The 26,373-nt window shown below is 35.8% G+C and overlaps 2 protein-coding genes across 2 annotated transcripts; one reads left to right on the plus strand and one right to left on the minus strand.

Moving 5' to 3' along the window:
• The first annotated feature begins 647 nt into the window (after positions 1–647).
• On the plus strand, positions 648–8,203 carry LOC100891747 (cyclin-A3-1). Its single transcript, XM_030999680.1, has 8 exons — positions 648–945; positions 1,278–1,703; positions 2,393–2,532; positions 3,182–3,280; positions 3,882–4,037; positions 4,564–4,725; positions 5,284–5,580; positions 6,849–8,203. The coding sequence occupies exons 2-8, from the start codon at positions 1,340–1,342 to the stop codon at positions 6,978–6,980; spliced, it is 1,350 nt and encodes a 449-aa protein (XP_030855540.1). The 5' UTR covers positions 648–945; positions 1,278–1,339; the 3' UTR covers positions 6,981–8,203.
• Positions 8,204–11,837: 3,634 nt separating this feature from the next.
• LOC593200 (DNA helicase MCM8) lies at positions 11,838–26,318 on the minus strand. The gene is made up of 23 exons (XM_030999596.1): positions 26,226–26,318; positions 24,831–25,138; positions 24,178–24,306; positions 23,647–23,729; positions 23,076–23,225; positions 22,403–22,521; positions 21,742–21,797; positions 21,437–21,537; positions 20,875–20,916; positions 20,194–20,362; positions 19,844–19,912; positions 19,264–19,462; positions 18,700–18,793; positions 18,196–18,264; positions 17,394–17,544; positions 16,905–16,969; positions 16,356–16,486; positions 15,725–15,844; positions 14,822–15,053; positions 13,979–14,148; positions 13,407–13,491; positions 12,801–12,890; positions 11,838–12,171 (listed from the first exon to the last, which is right to left on the minus strand). The coding sequence occupies exons 2-23, from the start codon at positions 25,096–25,098 to the stop codon at positions 12,058–12,060; spliced, it is 2,706 nt and encodes a 901-aa protein (XP_030855456.1). The 5' UTR covers positions 25,099–25,138; positions 26,226–26,318; the 3' UTR covers positions 11,838–12,057.
• Between the last annotated feature and the right edge of the window lie 55 nt (positions 26,319–26,373).

Raw genomic sequence — 26,373 nt, forward strand, 5'->3', positions numbered from 1 at the left:
GATCCTGACTGACCTAAAGTTTTATGATTATCATTGCATCATGAGCTAAATCCAGAATTTTGTTTCATAATCTGAGACAAAGTTACCGGATCCCTTTAATGACGCGTTTTGACGTGTTTCAAACCTAGGATTGTCTACTTACCTCCATAGTGAATTCGGGCCCTAGAGTTTTCTAGACATACAAAATAATCACATTTTTTACCAAATAAATGACCTTCGGACACACACAAATTACTATTTACATTCCCCCTCTATTGTCGGATAAGATTTCTATATTGGAAGGAATCCACTTTACAAACACAAGTTGTTGATGAATCGGGCAAACCTCCGACAAGCGTGCGGGTCAGCGTGATAAAATGCATGCAAGTTGAATAACTTACTAGATTTGTCTACTCTGATTGATATCAAGATTCCAATCGACCACGATGTATTCACTAATTAAATGTCTACAATAATCACTTCACCAATGGATATAAAAGCTTTTTCGCCGCTAGCCCTACATAACAATTTCTATGTAACCCGCATTCTAACTATTGAATAGAAAAGGACATAACAGGTGAATACCATTAATCATCAGCACGTTGAAAGTAGCTCCTGTTATTGTAAATAGATTTATAAACTGGCATTATTCTTTCGCATTCTAGTTATTCTACCAAAAAATGCAGCTTGAGTAATGTAATAACGATACTGCTTTGCTGGGTCATCCTCAGTTAAGCACCGGGTTCCAAGCATTCTTTTTTGTACGTGAATGAATTATGCAAACACTCCGCGATACGCACATAAAGATGACGTCACGTGGTACCACCTCGTTAGCCAATCACCGTGCGTTCAATGTCACCTGTGGCTGACACCAGCGGGTGTGTCTTTTGCAACCCATATTCATTCTAGAGATTCAACGCGGCTTAGATTGTTGGCGCTCTTGATGATCTTCAAGACTTCTATTCGGTGAGTTTCAGGAACATGTACCGCTTTAAGGATCGGTCTCCAAATAAAATGTCAAGCGTATAATAAAGAGTAGATGTTTTGTTCATATTTGTACTCAAATTTTGAGGAAATACTTCAAGTCTTTTAATGTTATTTCTACCCCCCTTTCATGTTAACGGTAAGCCTGCAGCTAAAAGATCAATTATTTCCTGAGTATCCAACGTTGACCGGCTGCAGGATGATGTTGGAATTCATTTCTTAATGATTCATGTGTATAATCTACATAGAGTTTTCTTTAATTGCTACAATGTTGCTACAAAACATAATTATTTAATGATTGTACTGTTTGCCAGATCACCAGTGAACTTCGAACGTTAAGAGAACAAGAGAGAGAGAGAGAGGTTGGCTTAACATAATGGATGCCACAAGAGCTGTGAGGCGGTCACGTGGACTTGGTAGGAGTGAGCAGGACAAGGAGAACCGAGGAAGACGGGTAGCTTTGAGGAAAGGCGTGGTGACCAACAAATCCTGCAGTACAAGAACACTGTCTACCTTACATCGCAGACACTCTGTCGATGAGGGTCCTCGTGGGCACATCGGCAGAAGAGATGGGTCGAAGATTCCTATCTTCAAGACTAGGTCAAGAGGTCGACGGCTGGCTATAGTCGGAAAATGCAAGAATGTTGTGAAGATACAGAATTTGGCTGCATCTCCATCAGAGGATGAACTTCCCCTGAAGGTACCCACCAATACGCCCACAGAGGAGGGAGCACCGTCAGGTATGGCATGATATCCAATTACAATACTTTCTAACAAGAATACACTTCTATTGTGATGTTTTCATATGTGTTCAATGCCATAATACGGGAATCAACTTCTCTTTATAATCACCATGAAAAATAACGCTTATGTGGAGGGATTACAGACAAGTGACCCACTTATTTTGTAAGTCAGTATAATAGTAGAAACCATTGAATGATTCTGTATTTTAACTCTGTAAAATGTAAAGTCTTCACATTTATCTAATCTGGGAGGTAAAGTTCAAGAAATGGCTTCCATGAATTTGTATTTTAATTAGCGAAGAGTTAAAAAAAAAAGGATGTAAAAACATTGCCCATGGCGAGGAAGCCCGTATCATAACAGATTCTGGAGATTAAGAGAAAAAAAATGGACAACAAATTTGGTTGCCCTTGAGGCTAGCCCTAGGGCAAAAGTAATTCGAGTCATTTGAGAAATATTTTCCGTCCCCCGAAGACATAAATGAAATTAAGAACTTCTGGCATCAAAGGAGGGGGATGGGACGAGACTTATTATTATAGTTACATAACATAATCAAAGCTATATAAAGAAAACACAAATATCAATCTACATTTTGTATGAATTGCAATGGCCAAGCACTTCTTATTCTGTATTTTTTTTAAAGTAACACAAATAATATCCATAAGATTTTTAATTTACACTTTTTAAGCATGTCAAATCTCAGAGGACGACATGATATTCCTGATGCGAAAGGTCACCTTCAACGATTTCTTTGACGTATCCATGGAAACTGAGTCATCTTTGATCTCCCATGATGGATACAAGGGTGATATTCTGTCTTATCTGAAGGTTAGAAGCAAGAAGCAAGGGTCGTAGTCAAGGGCGGGTGCGATGAGGCAGGTGCCCCCACAAATATCCAGTGCCCTCGATAACCAAATTTTTGTTCTTCAAAGTAAAAATATCAACGGTGGAAGGGGGGGGGGTCACTTAAAATTAAAAGATTGCAATTTCGAAAAGCGTATAAAAAGTGATACATGAGAATGATGTTCAAACACTTTCATGATTAAAGAATGCAAGATTATTATAATGGAATGATTATTTACAGATGATGATTATAAATTGTGATCATAATTATTGCTACACAATGTTCTAGGTCCTGTTGAAAAATACATTTGACCAATCGCGTGACATCCGTAATTATCCATTGATGTATACAGTGCGTCCCAGAAAAAACGAAACCGAGAATTATCGATGTTTTATCAAAACTTAATCACAATTATGATTGATGAATGACACATAATTATTCGGAAAGTTTAGATCCTCTTTCATTATTTTGATGCAACTCATAATAATGCATATTTCACGCATGAGTGACGAAAATGAATTTGAAAACCAAAAAGTCATTTGGCGGACGGTATCTGAATTTCAAAGAGGAAAATTGTTACTTTGTGAAATTGAATTTTTTTTCTCTATTTTTCGTCTGAACCAAATATTCCAGGAAAGAGAAAGTGTTGTTGCTTCGAGGAGTGCATCGATCCCACCTACTGTGGATCCATTACATCGTGAAATACTGGTCGACTGGCTTATAGATGTACAAGTAAGCATATTGCGAATGTCATTTAACTGGTTCATAGTTGCTATTTAAAAAAAGTTATGTTCAGGTTTTTATTAGAAGATCTCGCCATGTTGGCAAGTCCAGGATTTTTGTCAGTTGGAGTTCATGTTCGAGAATACCAAAGTTCATAATATTAACTTTATAAGCATTATAATAATATTTGTCTGATCTAAGCTCCAGTGTTGCTATTAACTTCATACAATAATCAGATATAATGAATATTAAATGTTATATGTGCAGGTCGGAAGAGTCGGGACAAAATAGCTTGAACTTGCTCAATTATCGAATAAGATCGAAGATAACGAGAAATAGAAACATATCAACATATTTTTGCATTGAATATTAAAGCATTTAATTAAAGTAAGTCATTAAAAAAAAGATTGTTGCACATTGCATTTACTTTAATTTGAGGGGAACGAGAAATGGCATATGAACTATGAACTAAATGCAAAAACAGCATATTTCTATATAGAAACATTAATTTGCAGTATTTATGTCAGTTTGGCAGATGCATAGAGTTGTGATAGAGATCTAACCGGAGTTCTAAATACCATTTAATTTGTAATCTTTATTTCAATTTCAGGTTCATCTCACCCTTGAGAACGCAACTTTGCATTTAGCCGTCGCCATGGTTGATGCCTACCTGCTGAAGCGGTCTATCTCCTTGCACTATCTTCAGCTTTTAGGACTTACCTGTCTCTTTATCGCCTCAAAGTATGAGGAGGTCTACGTTCCAAATGTTAGTATTCCTATCTAGGGGCGTCAAACTATTTTTTTTTTGGGGGGGGAGGGGGGAGGAGGTTGACGGGACGGCGTGCAGGACGGAAATTGCTGACAAGTTTTCCCTCAAAATTTTCAACACAGAAATAGAGGTATTTACTTTAATTTGCCGATAAGGGAGCAACAACAACAAAATGGTTCTGGGATATAGCAATCCTGGAAGGCTGTCTCTTGGTCTTTGAACAGAAGGGTAAATTGAAGTTATATTTGCTTATATTATTCCGATCATACACGATTTTTTTTTTAATATAGAAGCAAAAATATGCAGATCGATGATTGCACAGATTTCGAGAATTTCAAAATCATCTTGTTTATCTCATGACATCATGTTCGGATTACTTAATTTTCATGTTCGCATGTTTCAATGGGTGATAGACAAAGGTATTGAAATTGCCCCGGGAAATTGCCTTGGTTGATTTTTCCCGAAAGTCTTTGCGATCTGTTAATTCTATTTGATATCATTTCTATGTATTTCGTTTTCATAGTTGGATATTCTTTCTATGCTGTGTGCCGAATGCTACAAAGAGGAAGAATTTTTGATAATGGAACGACGGATCCTTCGTGCCTTGGATTTCAATCTGTTTTTCCCAACAACTGTCGATTTTTTGACTCTGTTTCTTGCCCCATCTGAAGTTGACGATGAACGGGTAATAATTTATTTTAAACTTTTGCATCAAGATTTTACCTTCACCTCTCTTGATTTAATTTGGCCAGCCGCTTGACGGTTAATTCTTCTTTACTTTTAGTTTTCGCGTACTTATTATTTTCCCGCTTCAATTCCATATGTTAACATATTAAAACAATCTTATTGCGACGTAGTTGCTTAAAAAGTAGGGTCACAACAGCGATCTCTTTTTGCTTATTTGACAAATTTTGGTAACTATTTCTTTCCTAATACGCAATAGGATTTTGTTTTGTCTTAAATCTATGAAGCATCGACCCAAATTGTCAGTTCACGAGGGAAAGATGTATAACACAGACTCTAAGTTGACACACACAACATTACTGAATGGAAACTAAGCTTGAAAAGTGCTGTTACTTTCTTTGAAAGCATGATAAACAATAATAGTTTCATTTGTTTGTTCAGATAAAATGAAACACAATATTAGTCGAATATCATTGAACATAGTTTCAAGTTGATGTAGATGAAATGAAAGCTTTACATTGAATAATATAAAATCTCTTATTTTCTTCTCAAATTATAGCTGGTTTTCATGTGCAACTATCTGGTTGATCTCACCTTATCGATTTCCCATTCCGAGAACTCCTGCCCGTCGATTTGGGCGGCTGCCGCGATTTTCTTGGCTCTTACAATCCGAAAATCGGAAACCCGTCACAAATCTGACAACAGCGATCTCCTAAAGGATCGAGTGGACGATCCCGATGACACGGTGTGGGGTTTAAAACTACAGACGATGACAGGGTACAGTGAGTTCTACCTGACTGAGCTGGCCAAAGCGCTGGTGGAGAAAGTGCATGCAACTAAAGTTGCCAAGTATAAGGTAAAGTGTATTTTCTTCACAATAGTGTAGTTTTATAAAGTTAATGTTAAGAGAGACCGTATAGGGAGGCAGAGGGCGATTGCCTTTTATCAGTCCCTGTGCCCTCTTTCATTCTTAGCAATTTTCAGAGCAAACAACACTCTATTAAGGAAACAAAAACCTAAGAATTCCTTTTTGGCGCAACTCCTGAGAATATAATGCATGATTATTAATATCTCCACTAAAAACTATAGTCTATAACTAATAAATGACACATAATTTTTTTCACTACCGTCACTTCGTGAAAACAGCGACGAATATTTGGAAAGCTTAGATCCTCTTTCATTATTTTGATGCAACTCATTATGATGCATAGTTCACGCATGATTGATTAAAATCAATTTGAAGAGAGGAAACCGAAAAGTCGGTTGGCGGGCGGTATCTGAATTTCAAAGAAAGTTGGGTTTTTGCCCTTTCATATGACACCTCAATCAGGAAAAAATGAGCAAGGAATGACAAAGTTCTGTTTGTTTAAAGTAGCCCTTACATTTTCATAATTTTAGCAAACAAATTCGTTTTCACTGACTGCCTGCCGTAGCAAAAAGCAGAATTGACAAAAGACTTAACTCCGTTTCGTTGACAATATTAGCCATGCATGAAGTCTTTCGTCTACGGCTGATTGTCAACGAAACGGAGTTAAGTTTTTTGTTATTTTCGTTTGTTGATACGGCAGGCAGCCAGTGAAAACGAATTCGTTTAATCAAATTATGGAAATGCAAGCACCACTTTAAACAAACAGAACGTTGTTATTCCTAGCTCATTTTTCCTGATTGAGGTGTCATATGAGAGGGCAGAAACTCAACTTTTTAGAAATGTGACTTTCTGTTAGAAATTCAGATATCGTCCGCCAAATGACTTTTTATTTTCCTCTCTTCAAATTGATTTTAATCACTCATGCGTGAAATATGCATTATTATGAGTGGCATCAAATGAAAGAGGAGGATCTAAGCTTTCCAAATATGTGTTATTTATCAATTATAATTGTGATTAAGTTGATATGATAAAACATAAAAAATTATCGGTTTCGTTTTATCTGGGACGCACTGTATATAAATAACCAAGGAGATTTAATCAGTTCACATCAGCATCTTCAGTAGATGTAAACTTATTTATGTATCCGCTTTTCGAAATGTTTTGATTAGCTCATGATTCAATTGGTTAGGACTAATCACAGGGGGAAAAAATCTATTCTTCTCATTTCGGTTTACCTTTCAAACCCGACATCACAGGCACCGTATCGGAAATACAACATCGAGGGTTTCCAGTTCATCAGTGAAGAGCTAGCCAAATGGTGCTCTGCCCCCGTACACTTAGCCGCCCACGACCTCGTGCCTCTTGGTCAAATAGCTGAGCTCTACTGAACGGATACTGGCACTCGTATTCCTTGACCGCGTGAGATGGACATGGATCACCAACATTACGTGCTCTGTCTCTAATGAACGGAGACTAGTACCCCTTGAACGCGTGAGCTACAGACTCTGTACACGGCCTCTGCTGAACGGATAATAGTGCTCCTTGAATGCGCGAGAAAGGCCTTCTGCAATCACCAACATATTAAGTAGGGCCTCCTTAAAATGGCGTGCATTTCTAGGTCTCTATAATTGGGTGGAAACAGGGTTATAACTGTGAATGCAGGGAGATGAAAGTTAAATGAAATTGACATCAGCTTCAAACATGTTAGCCCTCTCCACCCATCTCACTGCCCTATGACAGCTAAAAATTTGAGAAAATAAAATAAAAAATGTTTGAAAACTGAAGCGTCTTGCCAGAGCAAAGATTATATTTAAAAGTGATGTATATATTTACTATATTTATATCTATATTTATATTTATTCTATGAAATTTAATGTATTGTCTATGTTCATTGTAATGTGATTTCTGCTACTTATGTCATGGTATTTTCATGGTAATGATGTGAATTGTTAAATGCAATATTAGAAGTACAAGTGTAGAATGAAAACAAAGTGTTTCGGCTGAATATCATCAGGGTGAATCTGATCTAATTTTAATGTAAAAACAACTTTAACAAGTAAACAACGTGAAAAATATGTGTTCTAGTTGAAAAGTGTTTTATGGGGTAATGCTAGACCGTATACACTGACCCTGAAAGGTATTAATAATGTCAAATATGTTTTCCAATATTTTGATGGGTCTTGCTAAGACTAGTTTCGGCAATCAAATAAGCAGTCTATTATAATTTTTCAAAAATTAGAAGTTTTAGAGTGTTCCGTCTACAGATAACCTCACAAAGCAAGATAATGGTCTAGCACAAAACTAATGTATTAAGGTCCTAATGATTCTAACCTTTGCTGACCTTCTTAATTCAGCTCCTTGAAGCCCCCCTTCCAAAAAAAAAAATTCTGCCAATATAAGAAAGAAATAGACCATTGTCCAGCCATTGTTATATCTACATTTCATGTTTTTTCTGCATATTTCCCTTTGGAAAACGAGTGTTTTTGGAAAACGAATGCCCAGATTAAACGTTTTTACTAAACCCTAGCAGAGTGATTTTTTTCCTTCCCATTTGTTTTAAGAATACAATCTAGAAAGTTAGGGCACATTTTTAAAAATCTCTATTTAAACTATATATATATATATGAACATATTGTAATTAGCCACAAATTATTAATTTTAGATGTTATATCTCTTGTCTTCCATTTTATATTTTTTCTAGTTTTGTTTTCTGTACATATTTCCTTTAATGATTTTGTTTCTTGGTCACTTAAAGAGTTTGTTGAGTCATCAAGATACATGTACATCAATGACATTCCGTTGTAGCAAAATAAGTTTAAGGAATTTCATGTTATATTCATATTTTGTTTTGTTTGTAAAATATTCTTTTCAATCTGTTATTGTTTGATGATTCTATCAACAATTGTATAAGGTTACATCATGTATATTCTTTCATGTAAAATGAAAAATTGTTTGTTTACTGCACGTGTTGTTAATGTTGCCTTTCTACTGTTCACTATTCTTTATTTTTTTCATTTGGTGATGGCATCATTCATTTAAGAAATCACTCACAATTTGTTTTGTTCACGTTTTGTTTTTGGTAGAATAGTATACGTAGCTGCAATAAATATTCTTGTACAAGAAATATATCGTCTATTTGTATAGTTTTTGGATTTTGACTCTTATGACCATGAATTCCCAATTCTTTAATAAAACAATGTAGTAATCAAGTTATTTGGAGGGGAGGGAGATAATAATAAAAGAAAAAAAAGGTAGATCAAAATTTTCTGGCACATTTTCTTCTGGTAGCTGGAACTATCATTTGATTTGTCTTTTTTTTTGTGCTTCATTTTGAAAGAGTAAACAGGAAAATTTCAAACCTACTAGAATTTTCTTTACATTGAAATGCACTTTTCATCTGGGGAACAGAGGGTAGTACTACCTTTCTCACACATAAAAAGATAATCAGAGAAACGAGTTGGTGACGGTTTGATGCCGGACAAATAAAGTTGTTGATGAAACATGAGAACAATATACACTTAATGTAAATCTGATAATAGAAAATGCATTAACCAAGTAAAATGCTTTCTGTCAATACTGCACTCGACACCGATTATGGATGTCATATGCTACTGACAATATGTGAAGGAAGTTGTAAGAAAGGATATCAAGGTTAATATTGGGTAGGAGCAACTGGCGGAGTTTTGATGACATATCTCAATGACTTTGACAATTAACATATATACTGTGATCTCAAATTTAAAAAAGGTATATTCCCATCATCTGCTTCTCTGATTTGTTCTGCTCTTCTTCAAAGCCTATAAACATCTACACCACACACTGAATATTCATGAGAAATATTTCACTTAATGTTGTTTTCTTGGTCACCTGACTGACACTGTTTGATATATTTTGTTTTTTATGAATTCTTCAGAATACCAAGTATTTTCAATGCCCAACTGAAGAAAAAAAGATTGCAAAATCCCTATCAAATGGCAAATTTTAGCAGCATTTTCAAATGACTGACAGCAATACAATACAGAAATTTATGAATTGATAGAAATGTTACATTTATTAGTAGCTTTGTACAAGCGGCACAATTTATATAAATAACTTACATCTTATGTACAAGTAGAAATACACCTTTGAAAAGAAAGGCTAAATATAAAACAATTGCTCAAGGTCGGGGGCAAACACAATTACCCATATTCTACTAAATTTGAACCTGATATTGGGTTTATGCTCGGTCTAAAGTTGAGTTTAACAAAAGATAAAGTCTTAGGATGAACTAAAGTTAAACCTGTACAGTATGGGTCAAAGATATACTCTCCAAAATGCATACCCTGATGAACTAGGCTGTATTGTGACATGCACCATATATAAAATGGTTGCCAATATAGTTATGGGAAAACAATTGTTGTTTGCTATTAAATTCCATTAACCGTTCAGCTGAAGCTTAATAGTACATGTACAGTGTAACTTGATTTACAAGTTATATAGAGAGATCACCTATGAAAATAAAAAAAATATTCTCTTGTACAATGCTTATCATTGGACATCCTGTACACGTTTCTCTGTAGTTCCAAAGTAATGTAGTTCTGTCACGATCATATTTATCTTCATGTAAATCTGGCATTTCAAACTTTACCCTCCATGCCATTCCATTCCAAGTACAAAATACAAATCTAAACTTTGTGCACACATTGCATGTATAAATATTGCATCAAATTACAATGTATAATCATCAAATAGAATTACAGTGTGATTTTGTCTTTAGATACTCAAAAGTATGCTTGTCTAGAACAAAGAGTCTCGGGTCTTTCTTGAGAAGACTATAGTCAAGTCTAGTACAGTCCTCTCAATACTCTATCATAAGAGACAGTCCATACATATTCAGAAAATAATATTTGGAACTTAAAGACTTGCAGGTGATTTTATGAGGAGATGGTACAGTATTCCTTATGCTTTCAAATAGATAACATTTAATGGGTACCCAGAAAGAGAGTGTTTGGAGCTAGAACACTAGAGATATTTTCTTGAGGAGAGTACAGTCAACTCACTAAACAAGAGAAAGTTCATAGGTGTTCACAAGTGTCTTGGTCCAAAACCTTCGGAAGAGGACAGTACCTCTCAGTGCTCTCATATACCAGACAGTTTATAGGTATTCACTTCTCAGAAAGCTATTCGGAGCTAGAAGACCATTCATCCTCTCTTGATACAATAGCCAGTCCTCCTAATGCTCTGTAATAAATACCTTAAACAGATTCAGAAAAATACTAGATGGAATTCGACTGCGCGCAGTCGAAAATGATGCCTCCGTCATAGAGCAATTTTACAAACCAAAACAGAAGAAATTTTTCGAATTCAATTTCAATTGTAATCCATTGACAGGTTCTCAGAATATCGTGATAACAAGCAATTTCTCATATACAGAATAAGCCCTTGACCTTTGACCTTATGAACCAAGAATCTACTCAGTTCATTGGCTCTGCATGTAACATACATGACCTAATTTTGGCAGGATTCCATCAATCAGTTCTTGAGATAACGGGATCACGAGCTGTTTTTGCATACATAATGTGCGCTGTGGCCTTTGACCTTTGACCTCATGACTCCTAAATCTAATCAGTTCATTGGCTCTGCAAGTAACATACGTGACCTAAGTTTGGTGGGAATCCATCAATCGGTTCTTGAGATAACGCGATCACAAGCTGTTTTTGCATACATAATGTGCACTGTGGCCGTTGACCTCGTGACCCCAAAATCTAATCAGTTCATTGGCTCTGCAAGTAACATACATGACCTACGTTTGGCAGCAATCCATCAATCAGTTCTTGAGATAATGCGATCACGAGCTGTTTTTGCATACATAATGAGCCCTGTGACCTTTGACCTTTAACCTCGTGACCCCAAAATCTAATCAGTTCATTGGCTCTGCAATATACATACATAACCAAAGGTTGGCAGGAATCCATCAATCGGTTCTTTAGATAACGCGATCACGATCTGTTTTTACATACCTAATGAGCCCTGTGACCTTTGACCTTTGACCTCGCGACCCCAAAATCTAATCAGTTCATCGGCTCTGCAAGATACATACATGACCAAAGTTTGGCAGGAATCCATCAATCGGTTCTTCAGATAACGCGATCACAAGAACGGGACGTACGTACGTACAGACGTACAGACGTACGTACGTACGTACGGACGGACAACCCGAAAACATAATGCCTCCGGCTACTTCGTAACGGAGGCATAATAAAATGAATTTTCAGGAAGACACCTGCTCCAATCTTGAGGGAATAGTAAAGACCACTCTCTAATACTCTCAATGAAACAGTACTAAAGACTGGAAGTCTACTCTTGATGACAGAGTACATTCCACTCCCTAATACTTTATAGCAGACAATTGATTGGTACTCAGAAGGATGCTGTTTGGAGTTGGAAGTCTCTTGGTCCTTTCTTGAGCAGATAGTTCATCGGTACTCAGAAGGATGCTGTTTGGAGTTGGAAGACTCTTGGTCCTTTCTTGAGCAGATAGTTCTGATTGTTTAGGGATGCTATGAAACCATCAAAGTCAGGAACTTGGATGTTCGCTTCCTGTCAGTAAATGTAGTGGGAATAGAAAATATACTTCACCTTAAAATGGTATATTCTGTAGAGATCTAATAATGAAACTTTGAATACACGATGGGATGGAGATATAGGGTTTTTCCTGGAGATAAATCCGTAAAATTTTGTGTTTGCCTTCATTAACATCTGATATATTGGTAATAGATATCTCAAAAATATGATCAGTATAATAGCCTTAACAGAACACGCACACACACAGAGCATCCATGATGTATCCTTGTGTTCGCTGTAGTAAGAAATCTGTAATTATATCCTGCCTTACAAACACAGCTTCCTGACTTAAGCATGTAAGGAATTATATTGAACCCATGTAAATTACTATATGTAACTAAATTAACACACATATAAAATATTAATGAAATAAAAAAATCTATATAAATGAATTGCTCCTAATTGTCATTTAATTTTTCCTTAATGTCATCTCTGAAATTCAAATTCTAAGCAAAAAAACTGTGATTTTTGATGTAAGAACACAAGACTCATCAAAGAAATACATAATGACATGTATTTCCAGCTGAAAATATCACATAGTTCAGCTTTTTACATCCCAGTTAAAAAAAATATTCTGTTAGGAAGACTGGTTAAAAATATTGTACCTGTGCAAGTTCTCTTAGATGCTGCATCGTGAAGATGTTGTTATATGTCCTCTCAGCAACTTTATTTAGAACAGCAACAAACCTCTTTGCCTGAATAATGAGAGTAATAATGACTGAGGGTATACTTCATAAAGCAATCCATCAAAATTTTGTCTTTTTCCTGGTGATAATGAAATAGTCTTTAAAATGTCATTATCTACACCAACCATCACTATGCAATATTGAAGAGCATTGTTAGTTATCCTGATAAACAAACATTTGAGGGCTAATGCTTCATATTATGCGAATAATAATCACATTTATGTCAGGTAAGTGATTCAACTCCTTTGTAACAATGGTAAATGACTTTGATTCCAAAGGACAAGGACAAAGGCCTCATCAAATGTTCAATCCTTATCTCATAGCTTTCAGCAATGGAAAAGGATATGATTATTTGTTTTAATCTTATAACCAGCTCATATCTTCTATAATCCAATATCGTCCCATTTGCAATACAGTAGTGAAATGATTACAATCTTCAATCTGAATACTTCCAGGCATTAATTTGATACTAGCTCATGCACAACTTGTAAAAGAAAGCTCAGTGATGATATCACAATGACTTACTAAAGATTTACTGCTCATGCCGGATCCGTGTTGAGACCTCTGGAAATCTAGAAAGCCAAACTGATCTGAGTAGGTATCTATCATGCTGTCAAAAAGAGAAGACAAGATATGAATTGTAAATCCAAGAATACGGATCCATAATGCTTCGAAATCTATCCCATGCCATCAACAACAAAAACAAAGATTTCTTTAGGTGGCTGAAAGGAAATCAAATTTCACATCCATTACACAAGGAGAAACATGTCTCAACTCATTGTCTACTGACTTCTCTCAAACCCTCTTCCTGGCTAAATACATAAACCATCCCTTACCCTTACCTTCCTCACATTTGGAAGGAGATTATGATAGAAAGCCAGTTTGGTCTGCATTTTTAACAAGCATATGTGGATTGAATTGTATTGTAGTTGAAATAACATGGATGTACCATATACACAAACAACAGCATCATCACTGGTGTACATTCAAAACAATCTGCTAGGGATCTTTGTCAACTTAGTATATAATAAAGCATATATGGACTTAGGCCATACCCACAATAGTAATGTTTTATAACTATTAACCTAGTCTCTTACCTGAACTTCATAAGCTCCACCACATCTTCAGCATCTGCTAGTGTAGCCTGTTCCCTGAGCTCTAACCTGGCCCTTGCTTCGGTCAATCGCATCAAGGATTCTAGCTGCCTGGTGGTGATCGGGGTGCTGTCCATACCCTGGTGCTGACGACGCAGCTCCAAGTAGAAATTCTGCTCGTCAAGAAGAAGAGAAAAAGCAAAAACAACATGATATTTGATGTTTTTGACATTCATCCCTTGCTTTTTACAATCTTATCAATTCTAGCTGCCTGGTAGTGATAGGGGTGCTATCTGGATCCCGGTACTGCCGACAGAGCTCTCCGTAGAACTTCTGTTCAGCAAGAGGGACAGAAAGAGGAGTTCCTGATAACTTCATGTTCCTACACTCTACTACACCTGTTCCTTGCCCCACTTAATGTATATGAGGTGCTACCTTGACCCTTGTGCTGATGGAGGAGCTCCAGGTAGAATTATGCTTCAGGGGATGAGGTGCAGATTGCAAAAGTCAATCTAATTTACTACTCCTAACTAAAAATGAGCTTGATCTAGACCTTCTTTAAAGTCATCTACTGAGAGCCAGATTAGCGCTGAAACATGTACAGACAACAGGCCCCCTACACAAAACAAGTACAATGTGTCTAAAATCTAGTTTTTAGCATCTTGTAATGGAATGAAATATGTTGTGCATAAAATACTGAACCGATAAGTGCAGAGCTACTATTTTTCACAAGAGTACATAAAATGCACTATTCGCAAAGTATGTTGGATATATTGAAGATGTAGACAAAAAATATAATGGCATTTTTTGTTTCCTCACATTGCAGTGCATGGATAGATCCCTTACCTGTAACACAGTTGCAGCCTCTGGCATGAGTTTGGGGTAGACATACTTCCTGGCATAAGCGATGTACTTCCTCAGCAGCTGGGATGGGATGGGGTCAAAGGCTTCACCCCGCCCTACCTTGAGTCTCTCAGAAAGGGGTCGTTCGGATTCCCAGAGACGTCTAGCATCCTCGTCCTCTGATGTGGTGATGGACCCCGAGGGATGCCTCGTCACTCGAACACCACTCATAGCTCTGCAGCAAAAACAGTTATTACAAGTTACATAATTTCTTGTGTGTTTTCAAAGTTGTTAAAGCAGGACTGCACTACTTGTAGCTACTCGCGCCCTCTTTACAGCAAACAATGCCTAATCGGTACCTGTTGGTCCCCCATGGTCCCCTCTTTCTTATGTTAATTGAGAGCCGATTTGATGAGATAACCACCTTTCAGTGACCACGCAGGGAGGTCTAATTCCTCCTGGCCAAACTAGTGCAGATAGGCTTTAAGTATGTTAATGTTTAGTTGTAAGGCATATTTTCGGCTGGTGCAGTAGGACGCTTTACTTTACTGCTTTATTTTAATGATACATGAAGTGATACAATAGGATATCAAAGTGTATAGTTACACTTTCTTGGAATCATGGACATGTTCACAACCAGAAATCGGCAATTCAAGCCTGTGTTTAAGTTGCAGTCTGTTGTTAGAATGTCTTCATATATCTAGCAGACCTTGTGTCCAAATTTGTATCACTAGTATCCTTTCACAGAAAGTTATAAGTACTCCATTGTGTGCATATTGATTTTCAACATTTTGTTAACTACCGGTACTTACAAGAAACTATAACATTGCCGCAAAAAAGTGGAATCTTCAATACTTGTATCTTTAATAAATGTTTAACTATTATACAATAATATTAATTTCCTACTTTTGCTTGCCAGCATGTAGAGCCATCACATGTTCAGAGAGCAAAGAATCCATTTCCTCATCAGGCTTGTCTAGTAAGATGAAGACTAGATCAAACCTAGACAACAGAGGGCCACTCATTCTGTGAAAAGATTAATAAAGAATCAATATACTACTACATCAGTCTGTAGTCAGGTTTATCTACTCAGATGAAGAACTACAAATACATGTGCAGTAATCCCCTAATCTCGGGCACATCAAATTATTAAATGAGGAAATAAATGTTACCTTTCAATACATCATGTTTATGTTGAACTTGATCTCACATTTCTCAACCAATGTTGCATGCATAGTAAAATCATCATGTCCAATATAAAACTCGTGGACCACATTAAGCCTGTCGCTGATCAAAAGATCGCACCATGAAAACTGCAAAGTGCTGATTTCAGATTGACATTTTTAATAAAAAGAACACCTAAACCTTGTTCCTGATAAGATATTTGTGACAAATTACTTTAATATACCAATGTACCAATTCTAACCTTTATTAGATGTTAACATCAGTACTTACTTGAGATTGTCAGAGACAGTCTTAGCTTTATAAACCAATGTTTAAATCCTAACTGTTATTAGATGTTAATATCAGTACTTACTTGAGATTTTCTGAGACAGTCTTAGCTTTATTATAGTGACCTCCTACAGGGTTAGCAGCTGCCAGGATAGAGGTCCTGGCTGGAAGACTACACACCACACCAGCCTTGGCAATACTTATGCTTTGCTGCTCCTATATGTGGCAAACATATTGGAAATTACATAAAAGGGACACACTCATTTGAGTGTCATGTAAAGTAGATTTCTGGTTAAAGTTAATTTGATGTAAAGAAAACCATGCATAAAAATGTACACTCGTACTAAGACAACTACCTCTCCCAACAACTAGCCTGCAGACAGGTTGCAGCCCTTAACACAATTACCATCTGGAGAACTATCACAAATAGTAGGGGTAATATCAATCAACAACTGACTAATGAATTTTGGGTAGTTTCCCTAATTGAGGAAGGAAATCACAAATACGGATCAGTAAAACAATATATCAACGTTGTAGTATTCTGATGAGAATGTTTGTTAACCTGAATATAGCACTCAAAGCTTTTATTACTGATAATGAAGAGAAATAGTTGAAACAATGAAGTCAGGCTTACCATGGCCTCCAGGAGAGCTTGATGCTGTGAACCCATCTTGTCAAACTCATCTATACAGCAACAACCTGAAATAAATGAAGCAGAGAAGTTGACAAGTACATATCAATGTAAAGCCACTCTATTTGAGTTGTGAAAGCAGCAAATCAGAAAATCAAGAAATATATTATTTTATGTCTATAATTGAGGTAAACATTATCTAATTTTTACTGATTAAATTTTTGAGATGCTTGACATAAATTAAATTTTCAAATTTACAGTGCCTTTGGGAAGCTTGGCTAAAGCCAGGGTAATATTAGTGGTTTGTATGTGCTTTGTGCATCCCCTCGAATGACTATGTCTGCAATGGAAATGTAGCCGTCATAATTATTACAGGCAAACATATCATTAAATATGTACTAATATATGTATCACGACAGTCACAGTCACTAACTAATAAATGCATATATATCATTAGGATGTTGATGCTGAGGGTCAGAGGTCACCACTCACCTTGGTCACCTAGAACCAGTGCTCCTGCCTCTAAGGAGTAATCTCCTGAAGATCCATCCTTGGTCAGAGTCACGGTCAACCCTGAGGTAGTCGTTGTGTTGCCACACACGTACACACCTCTAGGAGCCACATTAGAAGCAGCCTGCAACATCTGCAAATAAGTAGAAAAGGTTTACTACTCAAATTGTTAATTATCAAAAGAATAAGTCCTATAACTTTGCTAGACTGACGGGACTGTGCTTCGTCACTGCTGTTCTTCTGTCATTACACATGACATGGTAGTTCTGGGACCTCTCTTACAAAGAGTTGATATCAATCGCAGCTTATTTGTGATTGATATCAATCAAAACTATAAGAGATAGGAGACTGCAAAGTTGTGATTGATTTGGATCAATCGCAACTCTTTGTAAGACAGGGCCCTGAAGAACCCTTTACTCAGACTAGTAAGGTACTTTGAGGCAAGATTTTAGCATTGACATGACCACCATATAATTCTGTAAAATATTATGTTCTAGAGTTTACAATGAAAAAATACAATGAATAATGGTGAAATGGGTAAATAAGTATTCATCACTTGATTAGCCAAGATATTGTTTAAAGATAAAATTAATACATCAGGTTTCCAAATGTGCTCCCATCATAAATGTATGTTGACGTATGTTGGCAGAAAGAGGGTTCACACCCACCACAGAATTTGTAAACTATATTCTTATCAATGAGCATTTGTAGTTAATGGGAATAATCTGACTACATATTTGTCTTTATTATCACCATACAATCAAATGAACTTAGAATGAAATACCTGACTTTTCCCCAAACCAGGATCACCAACAACAAGGATATGTGGATCCCCTCGTACTGGGATTCGATTCTGAGGAAAAATAAAAAAATATGCATCAAGAATGTACAGCTTTATTGTGAAATACAATATTACACTCCATATAGTGTCCAACAATTTTACAAACAATAACGTTTTAAAAATCACATGATTTTTCTCTTCATTAAAAGAGTTTGAATTTTTGTTAATCGCCCAATTTTTCAACTACTAAATTTACATCTAACATATTGATGTACAAGTATATTACAGCTAGAGATCACATAAACTGAAATTTGTTCCAATGTAAAAAATAAAAATGAGACAATAGGAAATTGAAATGCCATTGAATGATTACAAATCTGCTTCTAACTATCTAAAATACATGGTCATGATGATTACAATTTTACAGAAAATATTCTTTAAAGAAACAAAGAATTTTTTTTTTAGAATGGTGTATGAACAGGGTTTAACAGTCGGATGTGAACTCACCTTATCATTGGTGTACTTGTGTGTGCCTCCTAACAGTCCCAGAATGAGTCCTGCTTTGACTAACTCATGACCATAGATGGTAGGACACAGCGATCTGATAAGAAATATCACAATGTATGCAAATGGTGAATGTATAACAGATACATCATCATAACTATGCACCATACATGACACCAAAGTGCTTGAGCTAACTATGAACCATACATGACACCAAAGTGCTTGAGCTAACTATGAACCATACATGACACCAAAGTGCTTGAGCTACTTGTGCATCTGAGACCTTCTAGCATCAAGGAAAATTAGAGAGTTAAAGGGTGACAGAAGAACAGTGATATCTGTCTTTTTCTTCTTCAATTAGCTTGGCAATCAATTATATCCTGGACTTACAGTCTTGAAAGCATAGAAACCAGGTAACGAACCATAAAATATTAGTGACTTCATAGACTTTTCAGTTTACCAATCTAGTAATTTGAATATAAATTATATGTGCAGTGCATGTATGTCAGATCTGTGACAGCAATTACTACAGTTGTTTCAACAGAATAAACTAGCTACAATGCTCACCCTATAATGAGTTTGAACAGGTTTTCTTGGCTCTGTATCTCCTGGATGGCATAGAGTTCCTTGATACTGAAGTCCACTGCAGCACCTGCACCTATCCCACCGCTGACATCACTACCCTTCTTACTCTTCTTCAGGTTGGACAGTGAGTTGGCATGGATGTACAGCAGGAACATGCATTTATCCTTGTTTCGCCCTTTCCCTACGTTCAAAGAATTATAATGGTAGCCACAATTTGTTTGAAGAGGGAAAAAAATTGTTTGAAATCATGTAGGCTTTCATTTTCAAAATTATCTGACAAAGATCCCAATAAAGATATTAGCACCAAACATTAAAAATTAAAAGAAAAACAGGAGATGTTGTAAACAAAGCAAATAGACAGACTTGTGACAGAGTGCCACTCTTTGGAGGTTTTATAAGTTCACTTCAAAGGACAGAAACAAAGCATTTTTTTCATGAATAACAATACTGATTTATTTATAGATGTTTTAGTATCCATTGATTTCATAGCCTAAAACGATTTCCACTTTTAAAAACTCAGCGGTTAAAAACTAAGGCATAGAACTGAACATTTTTTTCTTACCTTCATCAACATTAGAGACCTTGACAATGCCACTCACTGTAACTGTATCTCCTGGTACGCAATTGTCCACTGAGAAGAAAAAAAAGAGAAGAAACTAATATCAGTAATGTTTCAAACTTGCCACTACTTGGCTATAAAAGCAAAGAGTTTCAACAAACTATGTAAAAAACCATGTGAATATTGATATACTTTCAACTACTGAAATTAAGAGGTAATAAATCATTGAGCACTGGATTACAAACAGAAAATATTATTCATAAAAATAGAAAAAAATCTATCAAGAGTATATACCCCTCCAGAACCCTAGGATACATACTGATAGCAAAAAAGGTGTTACCATGGTAACTCACCCAGGTCATGCATGAGTTCACACTCTACTGTTCTTGGTATACGTCCTGCCTCTCTCTGCTCATCCATGACTATCTCTTGAAGCTTGATAGTTTGCCAATCAGCCGTCTCCGTAAGAGGAGATTTTTGTTTGGGTACAAAAGAGCGCCCTCTGCACTCTGGTGCAAGACACTATGAAGAAAACAACAAAATATGAAAATCATACTTTCAATCAATAGTACAACGTCTATATCAACAAGATTTATCCTTTATACTTGTCAAGTAAAAATTGTTATATATACCCATGGATATACGTATGGGTATATATAACAATTTTTACACAAAGTCATCCATGAAAAGGGCATTCCTTTAAAAAAATATTATCTATACAATTAAAATATTTTGCTGTCAATTATAGAGGTATCACAAAATAAAACTTTCATCTTATCCTATGCTATGTTTTAGGTGAATTGGATTTCTAAAAGCCACTAAACTGAGGTTGATAATTCACATAATTCTGAAGTCTATCTTATTCCTGAGGTACAAAAAATCTTCTAGTACTATGTGAAATTAAAATACATAAATATTATATTATATTATGAGAGGAGATGTTTGGACAGATCTTTTCTTCTAAGGTACAACCAATAAAAATGGTGCTATGAACAAGCCAAACAAACAAAAATCCAACAAGTTCAGTTTCAAACCTTGGTAGGTAGAATGTATTTCCCATTAGGAAGATGAACAATCTGTATAGAGAGAAAAGAAAATTTGAAAGACAGTCATTTATTTTTGGCAAAACAGCAAGTACACAATATTCAAACAGATTTACAGCATTAATTAATTTGTCAGTACATGTCAAATACATATGTTTGCATTGCTATTCTATTTTGCAGCTTGTTTGCATTTTGAATGTGCTTTCTGGTATTAACACTAAAATAAGAAATAGATTTAACCTTGAACCCTTTATTTTCAATATTATTCACATAAGGAAAGGGATTGATGTTTCTTTCTTTTGAAAGAGAACTATGCAAATATCTAAATTTTGATTTAACTTTACTCCTCCAATAGCAGATCCCGGACTTGTCTTACATACTATTGTTCTAGATTGATTGCAAGATCTGTAATCAATCACAAACTTGTAAACTCATATATATTTTTAGTACAGAGTTGTGATTGATATCAACTTGCGATCAATCTGAGTCAATCACAACTATTTGTTACTTGGGGCCCTCATCAATACTATTCATTAGATATAGAATAATTTACCTGGATATCTCCACAGGTATTGCACTGGAAGGCCATCTTGGTGCACAGAGGCCTAATGTTGCTAACTCTTACTACAGTACCCTTCACAGATACAAACTTGCCTGAAATACAATGAAAACAAGTATTACTGTATTTATTAATTATAAAGTTTTCTTCCATAAATTCCTCAGAGCATATTTAATTCAATGAAATACACTGAAACATTTTGTTAAGTCTGCTGGTGTCTAGGTGTCATAATTATATATAAAATATGGTCAATGAACTGAAGTGCACTTAATGCACACACTAAGTCTGTTTACACTCACCATAGCAATTGGCTTTCAAATTTTTGAAGGCTGTGGTTGGTTCATAGTTGAGTATTCTAGAGAAAAGTAAAAAATGAAAGAACAACATATTTAACACCTGAATACCTTACCTTGATGATGATCAACAATTAGGGGGATTTCAGACATCAGTTTGAGTTAGATACAAGCTGAGAAGAAAATTGTGATACAGTAGACTAAACATTGTTCTTCTTTTCTTATAAAGCCATCTTATCAGCTCATTTGTATTGTTGAACCGAGACATTGCATAGAATATAGACATGATCAACTGCAGAACATCACTTGATATGTACATGTATACTTAATAGAACATGCTTTACATCTAAAAGAAAATAAACATCTTCTTTCACTTAGTGCCACTTAGATTTATTTTAAAACTCCTTAAAATAGATCATGGCATATTAGATGACAAAAGTTCTTTGGACATCTACATATTTTCATCTAAATATTGACACTGGAATTTTGCTTAAAGAGAGAACAATTTCCATATTGAGACAGCCTTTTTTGTTTGTTACCTCACCATCTCCCAGGAGTTTCTGTTATATTGATGAGGCATGATGTTAAAAGGAACTAGACGAATGCAAGAGGGATATATAGAACAAATTTAAGAAAAAAAACCATTACAAAATATATATTTATTTACCTTGCATGAATCAGAGGAACCTGAACTAACATCGGAGGGATTTCAACAGACCCTTGAGACTCAGAGTTTTCCTGCTCTTGTAGAACTGCTGCCTGCTGTTCGAGATCTTTGGTCCAAACCTGACAAAGAAAGAGGTTTAGATTTGGAAGTGATTTCTCCTGAATTTTGCATTGAACTTCAAAATCTGAAATTAATTGAAGAAAGGGACATTCTTTCATATAAAATTGTTGACACAATTCTATCCAGAAAACACATTCATTAGTCTAATATATATATTTTATGAAATGTTTCTACTGAAAATATTCTTGAGAAATAATGCTACTCAAGGCTATCCCTTTGTAAGGGTTTCTTTTGATATGAAGAGCTCTGTGCCGTCCATCCAGGCTAAACAAAATCAAGGGTATTTCATACTACACCATTTCTTTGCAGTTTAATACAAAGTGCTTGCTCCATATGTCTGCGTCCTTTTATAAATAAGTCACCTAAAAAGACCAGGGGGGGGGGGGGGGCATTTCACAAAAATTGTCATCAGTGACAAATGACGGTTTGTGTTATAAGCTACTGAAATCCTTGCTTCTGATTGGTTAACAACAGATTTGTCACTGATTTTTGTAATTTGTCATTGAAAAAAGGCTTTGTAAAACGGGTCCCAGTTGAGCCAAAATCAATTTACCTGATGGAAAGCTACTCCTAGACAATTGATGATTCTCTGAGGCATATCCCTGATGTCAGCTTTGAGTGTTGGTAGAACACTCTTTACCGTCTCATCCTCCAGGAGTTCCTTACAGTCCACCAAAATGCTTCCTCGTTGATCAATCTCAGTCTGGAATCAACAACAAAAACATCATATATGATGTATAGTATATTGTTTCTGAATTCATATATATAAATAAGTATTTATTTCATAATTAAAATAGACAGTGGTACAAATAGATCATAAAATTACTAAGATCATAATACATTTGTAGTAAAACGGCCCAGGACTCAGAGGGTTTCTAGTTTTCAGTTAATTATTTTTTCAGTTTGGGCGAACATCCATGTAAAGTGTATTAGAATAATATCACTTGTTAACACAAATTTTGGGCACTCCTTCATAATCCCAATCAGAAATATTTGACCCTCCAATGGGTCAAAATCCATAAATAAAATGTAAGGGTTTATTTTAATGTAAGTTTTTAAATTTTTGTTTATCTATACTTGATACTTCTGCTTTAACATACTGATCCACTGATGTCAACAGTTACCTTATCATATTTTGGTAGCCTTGGTCTGAACAACATCTCAAAGGTTTCAATCTTGGTCACTGTAGGGGAATCTGAGCTGTATGCTAGGTCACAAGAGAAAAAAAGCAAATATTTAAAATTTGCTTCTTGTGTATTAAGAAAAAATGGAAAGTGAGATCATTTTATTTGTACAATTAATATTCTGTTATACCGGTACTGTGAATTATCAAATTTCACAACAATCAAACAATAACAAAAACTGAAATTTACTCCAACTCATCAATGATTCAAATAAATTGAAATTTAAATTCAAAGTTTATTCAACACTCTTCATAAAAAAAATTTAAAACATACAAATACAGAATGGTATGATAAAAAACAAGATAGTGATAACAAATAACAATGGCAATTTATGAGAGCATTTGGGATAGGCAGAAAGGAGGGATTCCTTATATGAAAGCCTACCTGTAAAACATACACATTCAGGAAAAAAACAAAGAAGAACAAAAGAACAGAACAAGAAACAAAATGGATAAATGGATAATTTCTTACTCTCGTCTGTAAAGTAGAGTCTCCATCCTTTATAAGGGATAAGGCTATTGGCAATGTTTTCCATCTCAATATGACGAGTGCTGGAAACAGTAGTAGCATTACTTGAGACATTATTCCCAAAGCCACCACCTACAAATCAGATAAAAATACAAACTCAACTAATCACATCATATATGTGGTTTACCTGCATGGCATCAAAGTCACTGAGAAGTAATACTTGTGGTAATTCAAATGGAAAATAGTTGGTCCAAATATGAAACACAAAGGTAAAAAGGTTATAGTTTTGGAAGCAAAGTAATCATCTTTCCTTAATTTTATACTTGCAGTTTTGGTAAAATCAATTAAAAAAACATCTTTGGTAAGAACATACTACAACCAGAGATTAAGATAATAATGGCTGTACATATTCAAAGGTATAACTGATGTCCAATTGGTCTGATGAAACCTTAAAGTAGACCAAGTGGTCTAATTAATCTAGCCATAACATTTGGGAAACTAAATAAGAAATTGACCCAGGGTCACACTAACCTTTTATGGAAAAAATTATTTTACATTTGAATGTATATCAACTTCAAGGTCACATAGGCCTACCTTAACCATAAATTTGAAAATGGTTAGTTAGAATATTTAAATATATATTTCAAACAAGTTACCTCTTCCTCTGTTATTCCATGAGCCCCTGCCTCCTCCTCCTCTTCCTCTCCATCCACCTCTACCTCTGTTACCTCCTTCTTGGCCTCTCCACCCTCCTCCTCCTCCACCTCTTCCATTACTCTGGTATGTGCTGAAATAGTTTCCTCTATTGTTGCCCCGTCCCCTCCATCCTGTGCCTCTTCCTGCTCCTCTTCCCCTTGCTCCTCCTCCTCCTCCTCCTCCTCCTCCTCCCCTCCAGGTTGATGAGGATCCCTGACTTTGACTCATGCTTATATGACTTAAGATATCACATCTTCTGCATTGGTTTCTAGTACAAGTAAAAAGAAAATAATATATTGTTTTTAGCAATAAAAAAAGACAGGCTCAGCATGAGCATGCACTAAATTGATGGGCGCTAGTGTAGTTCCGTATCCATTTTTTTAAGCAGTTTTTTTTAACAGTTTAATATCAATTCTTAGCAAAGGAATTTTAGCCCAATTTTTTACTAATTTTAATCATAATCATATAGACATCTAGGGTCAATTGCATTTTCCACCTGAATTTCGATTACATCTGACATCGGGAAGCCTCCGTTTAGGGCTTCGATGTCGACGTCGTCGCTCAGTACCGTCTCCATGCTATAGCTCTGCACCTCAAAGTGAAGCTATCAGTCTAAAATTATGCAAACTTAGCGTATGCTTTATGGTATTACGCACATGCACGATACCATAAACTATACGAGAAGCTTGCATAATTTAAGACTGATAGCTTCAGTTTGAGTTGCAAAGCTATAGCGCGGAGACGGTACTGAGCGACGACGTCAACATCGAAGCTCTAAACGGAGGATTCCCGATGTCGGATGTGATCCAAATTCAGGTGGAAAATGCAATATATGATTATGATTAAAATTAGTAAAAAATTGGGCTAAAATTCCTTTGCTAAGAATGGATATGAAACTGCTAAAAAAATGGATACGGAACTACACTACTAGCGCCAATTAATGTAATGTACATGAAGAAACATTCACAAATTGTTAACAAGATTGCTTATTTTGCAAATTGCAAATATGCAATTAATTTTTACTCCACGAGCGTGATGGTGGCTCATCAATATCATCATTAGGATCAGGCATGCCAGGGAGTCCATCACACATCAGCTGCATCCAGGCCAGGCACTGCATGCACAGATACCCCGCCCAAGCCGCGGCCGAGGCAGAGCTCCGATTCCATAACAAATAACAGTTTAATTATATTTCCAGCCCGGCTGAGTTAGTTGTCTGGTAGAGAAGTGACTGCAGACAAAAGGTTAGCAATGTGCCAATGACATGGACATAGTAACTGGAAAAGTACTGATGTATTTGTTTGCAATTTCAAGGTAAAATTAACGTTTCAAAAATCGCGCAAAAAGATTCTTACCACTCCGACTGAGCTCCATTGATCTCTAAACTAGTCTCGGTAAAGGCACGCAAGATGAACCGTGGTGGGAATGAACAAAACCATGACTATCCTCTTCCTTACAAAGTTTGTCAATACCTAAATAATCATTGAGTAAAAATGCGATTTG

This window comes from Strongylocentrotus purpuratus, unplaced genomic scaffold (assembly GCF_000002235.5).
Source record: "Strongylocentrotus purpuratus isolate Spur 01 unplaced genomic scaffold, Spur_5.0 spur5_scaffold_5, whole genome shotgun sequence".
In the NCBI taxonomy this organism is placed as follows: domain Eukaryota; kingdom Metazoa; phylum Echinodermata; class Echinoidea; order Camarodonta; family Strongylocentrotidae; genus Strongylocentrotus; species Strongylocentrotus purpuratus.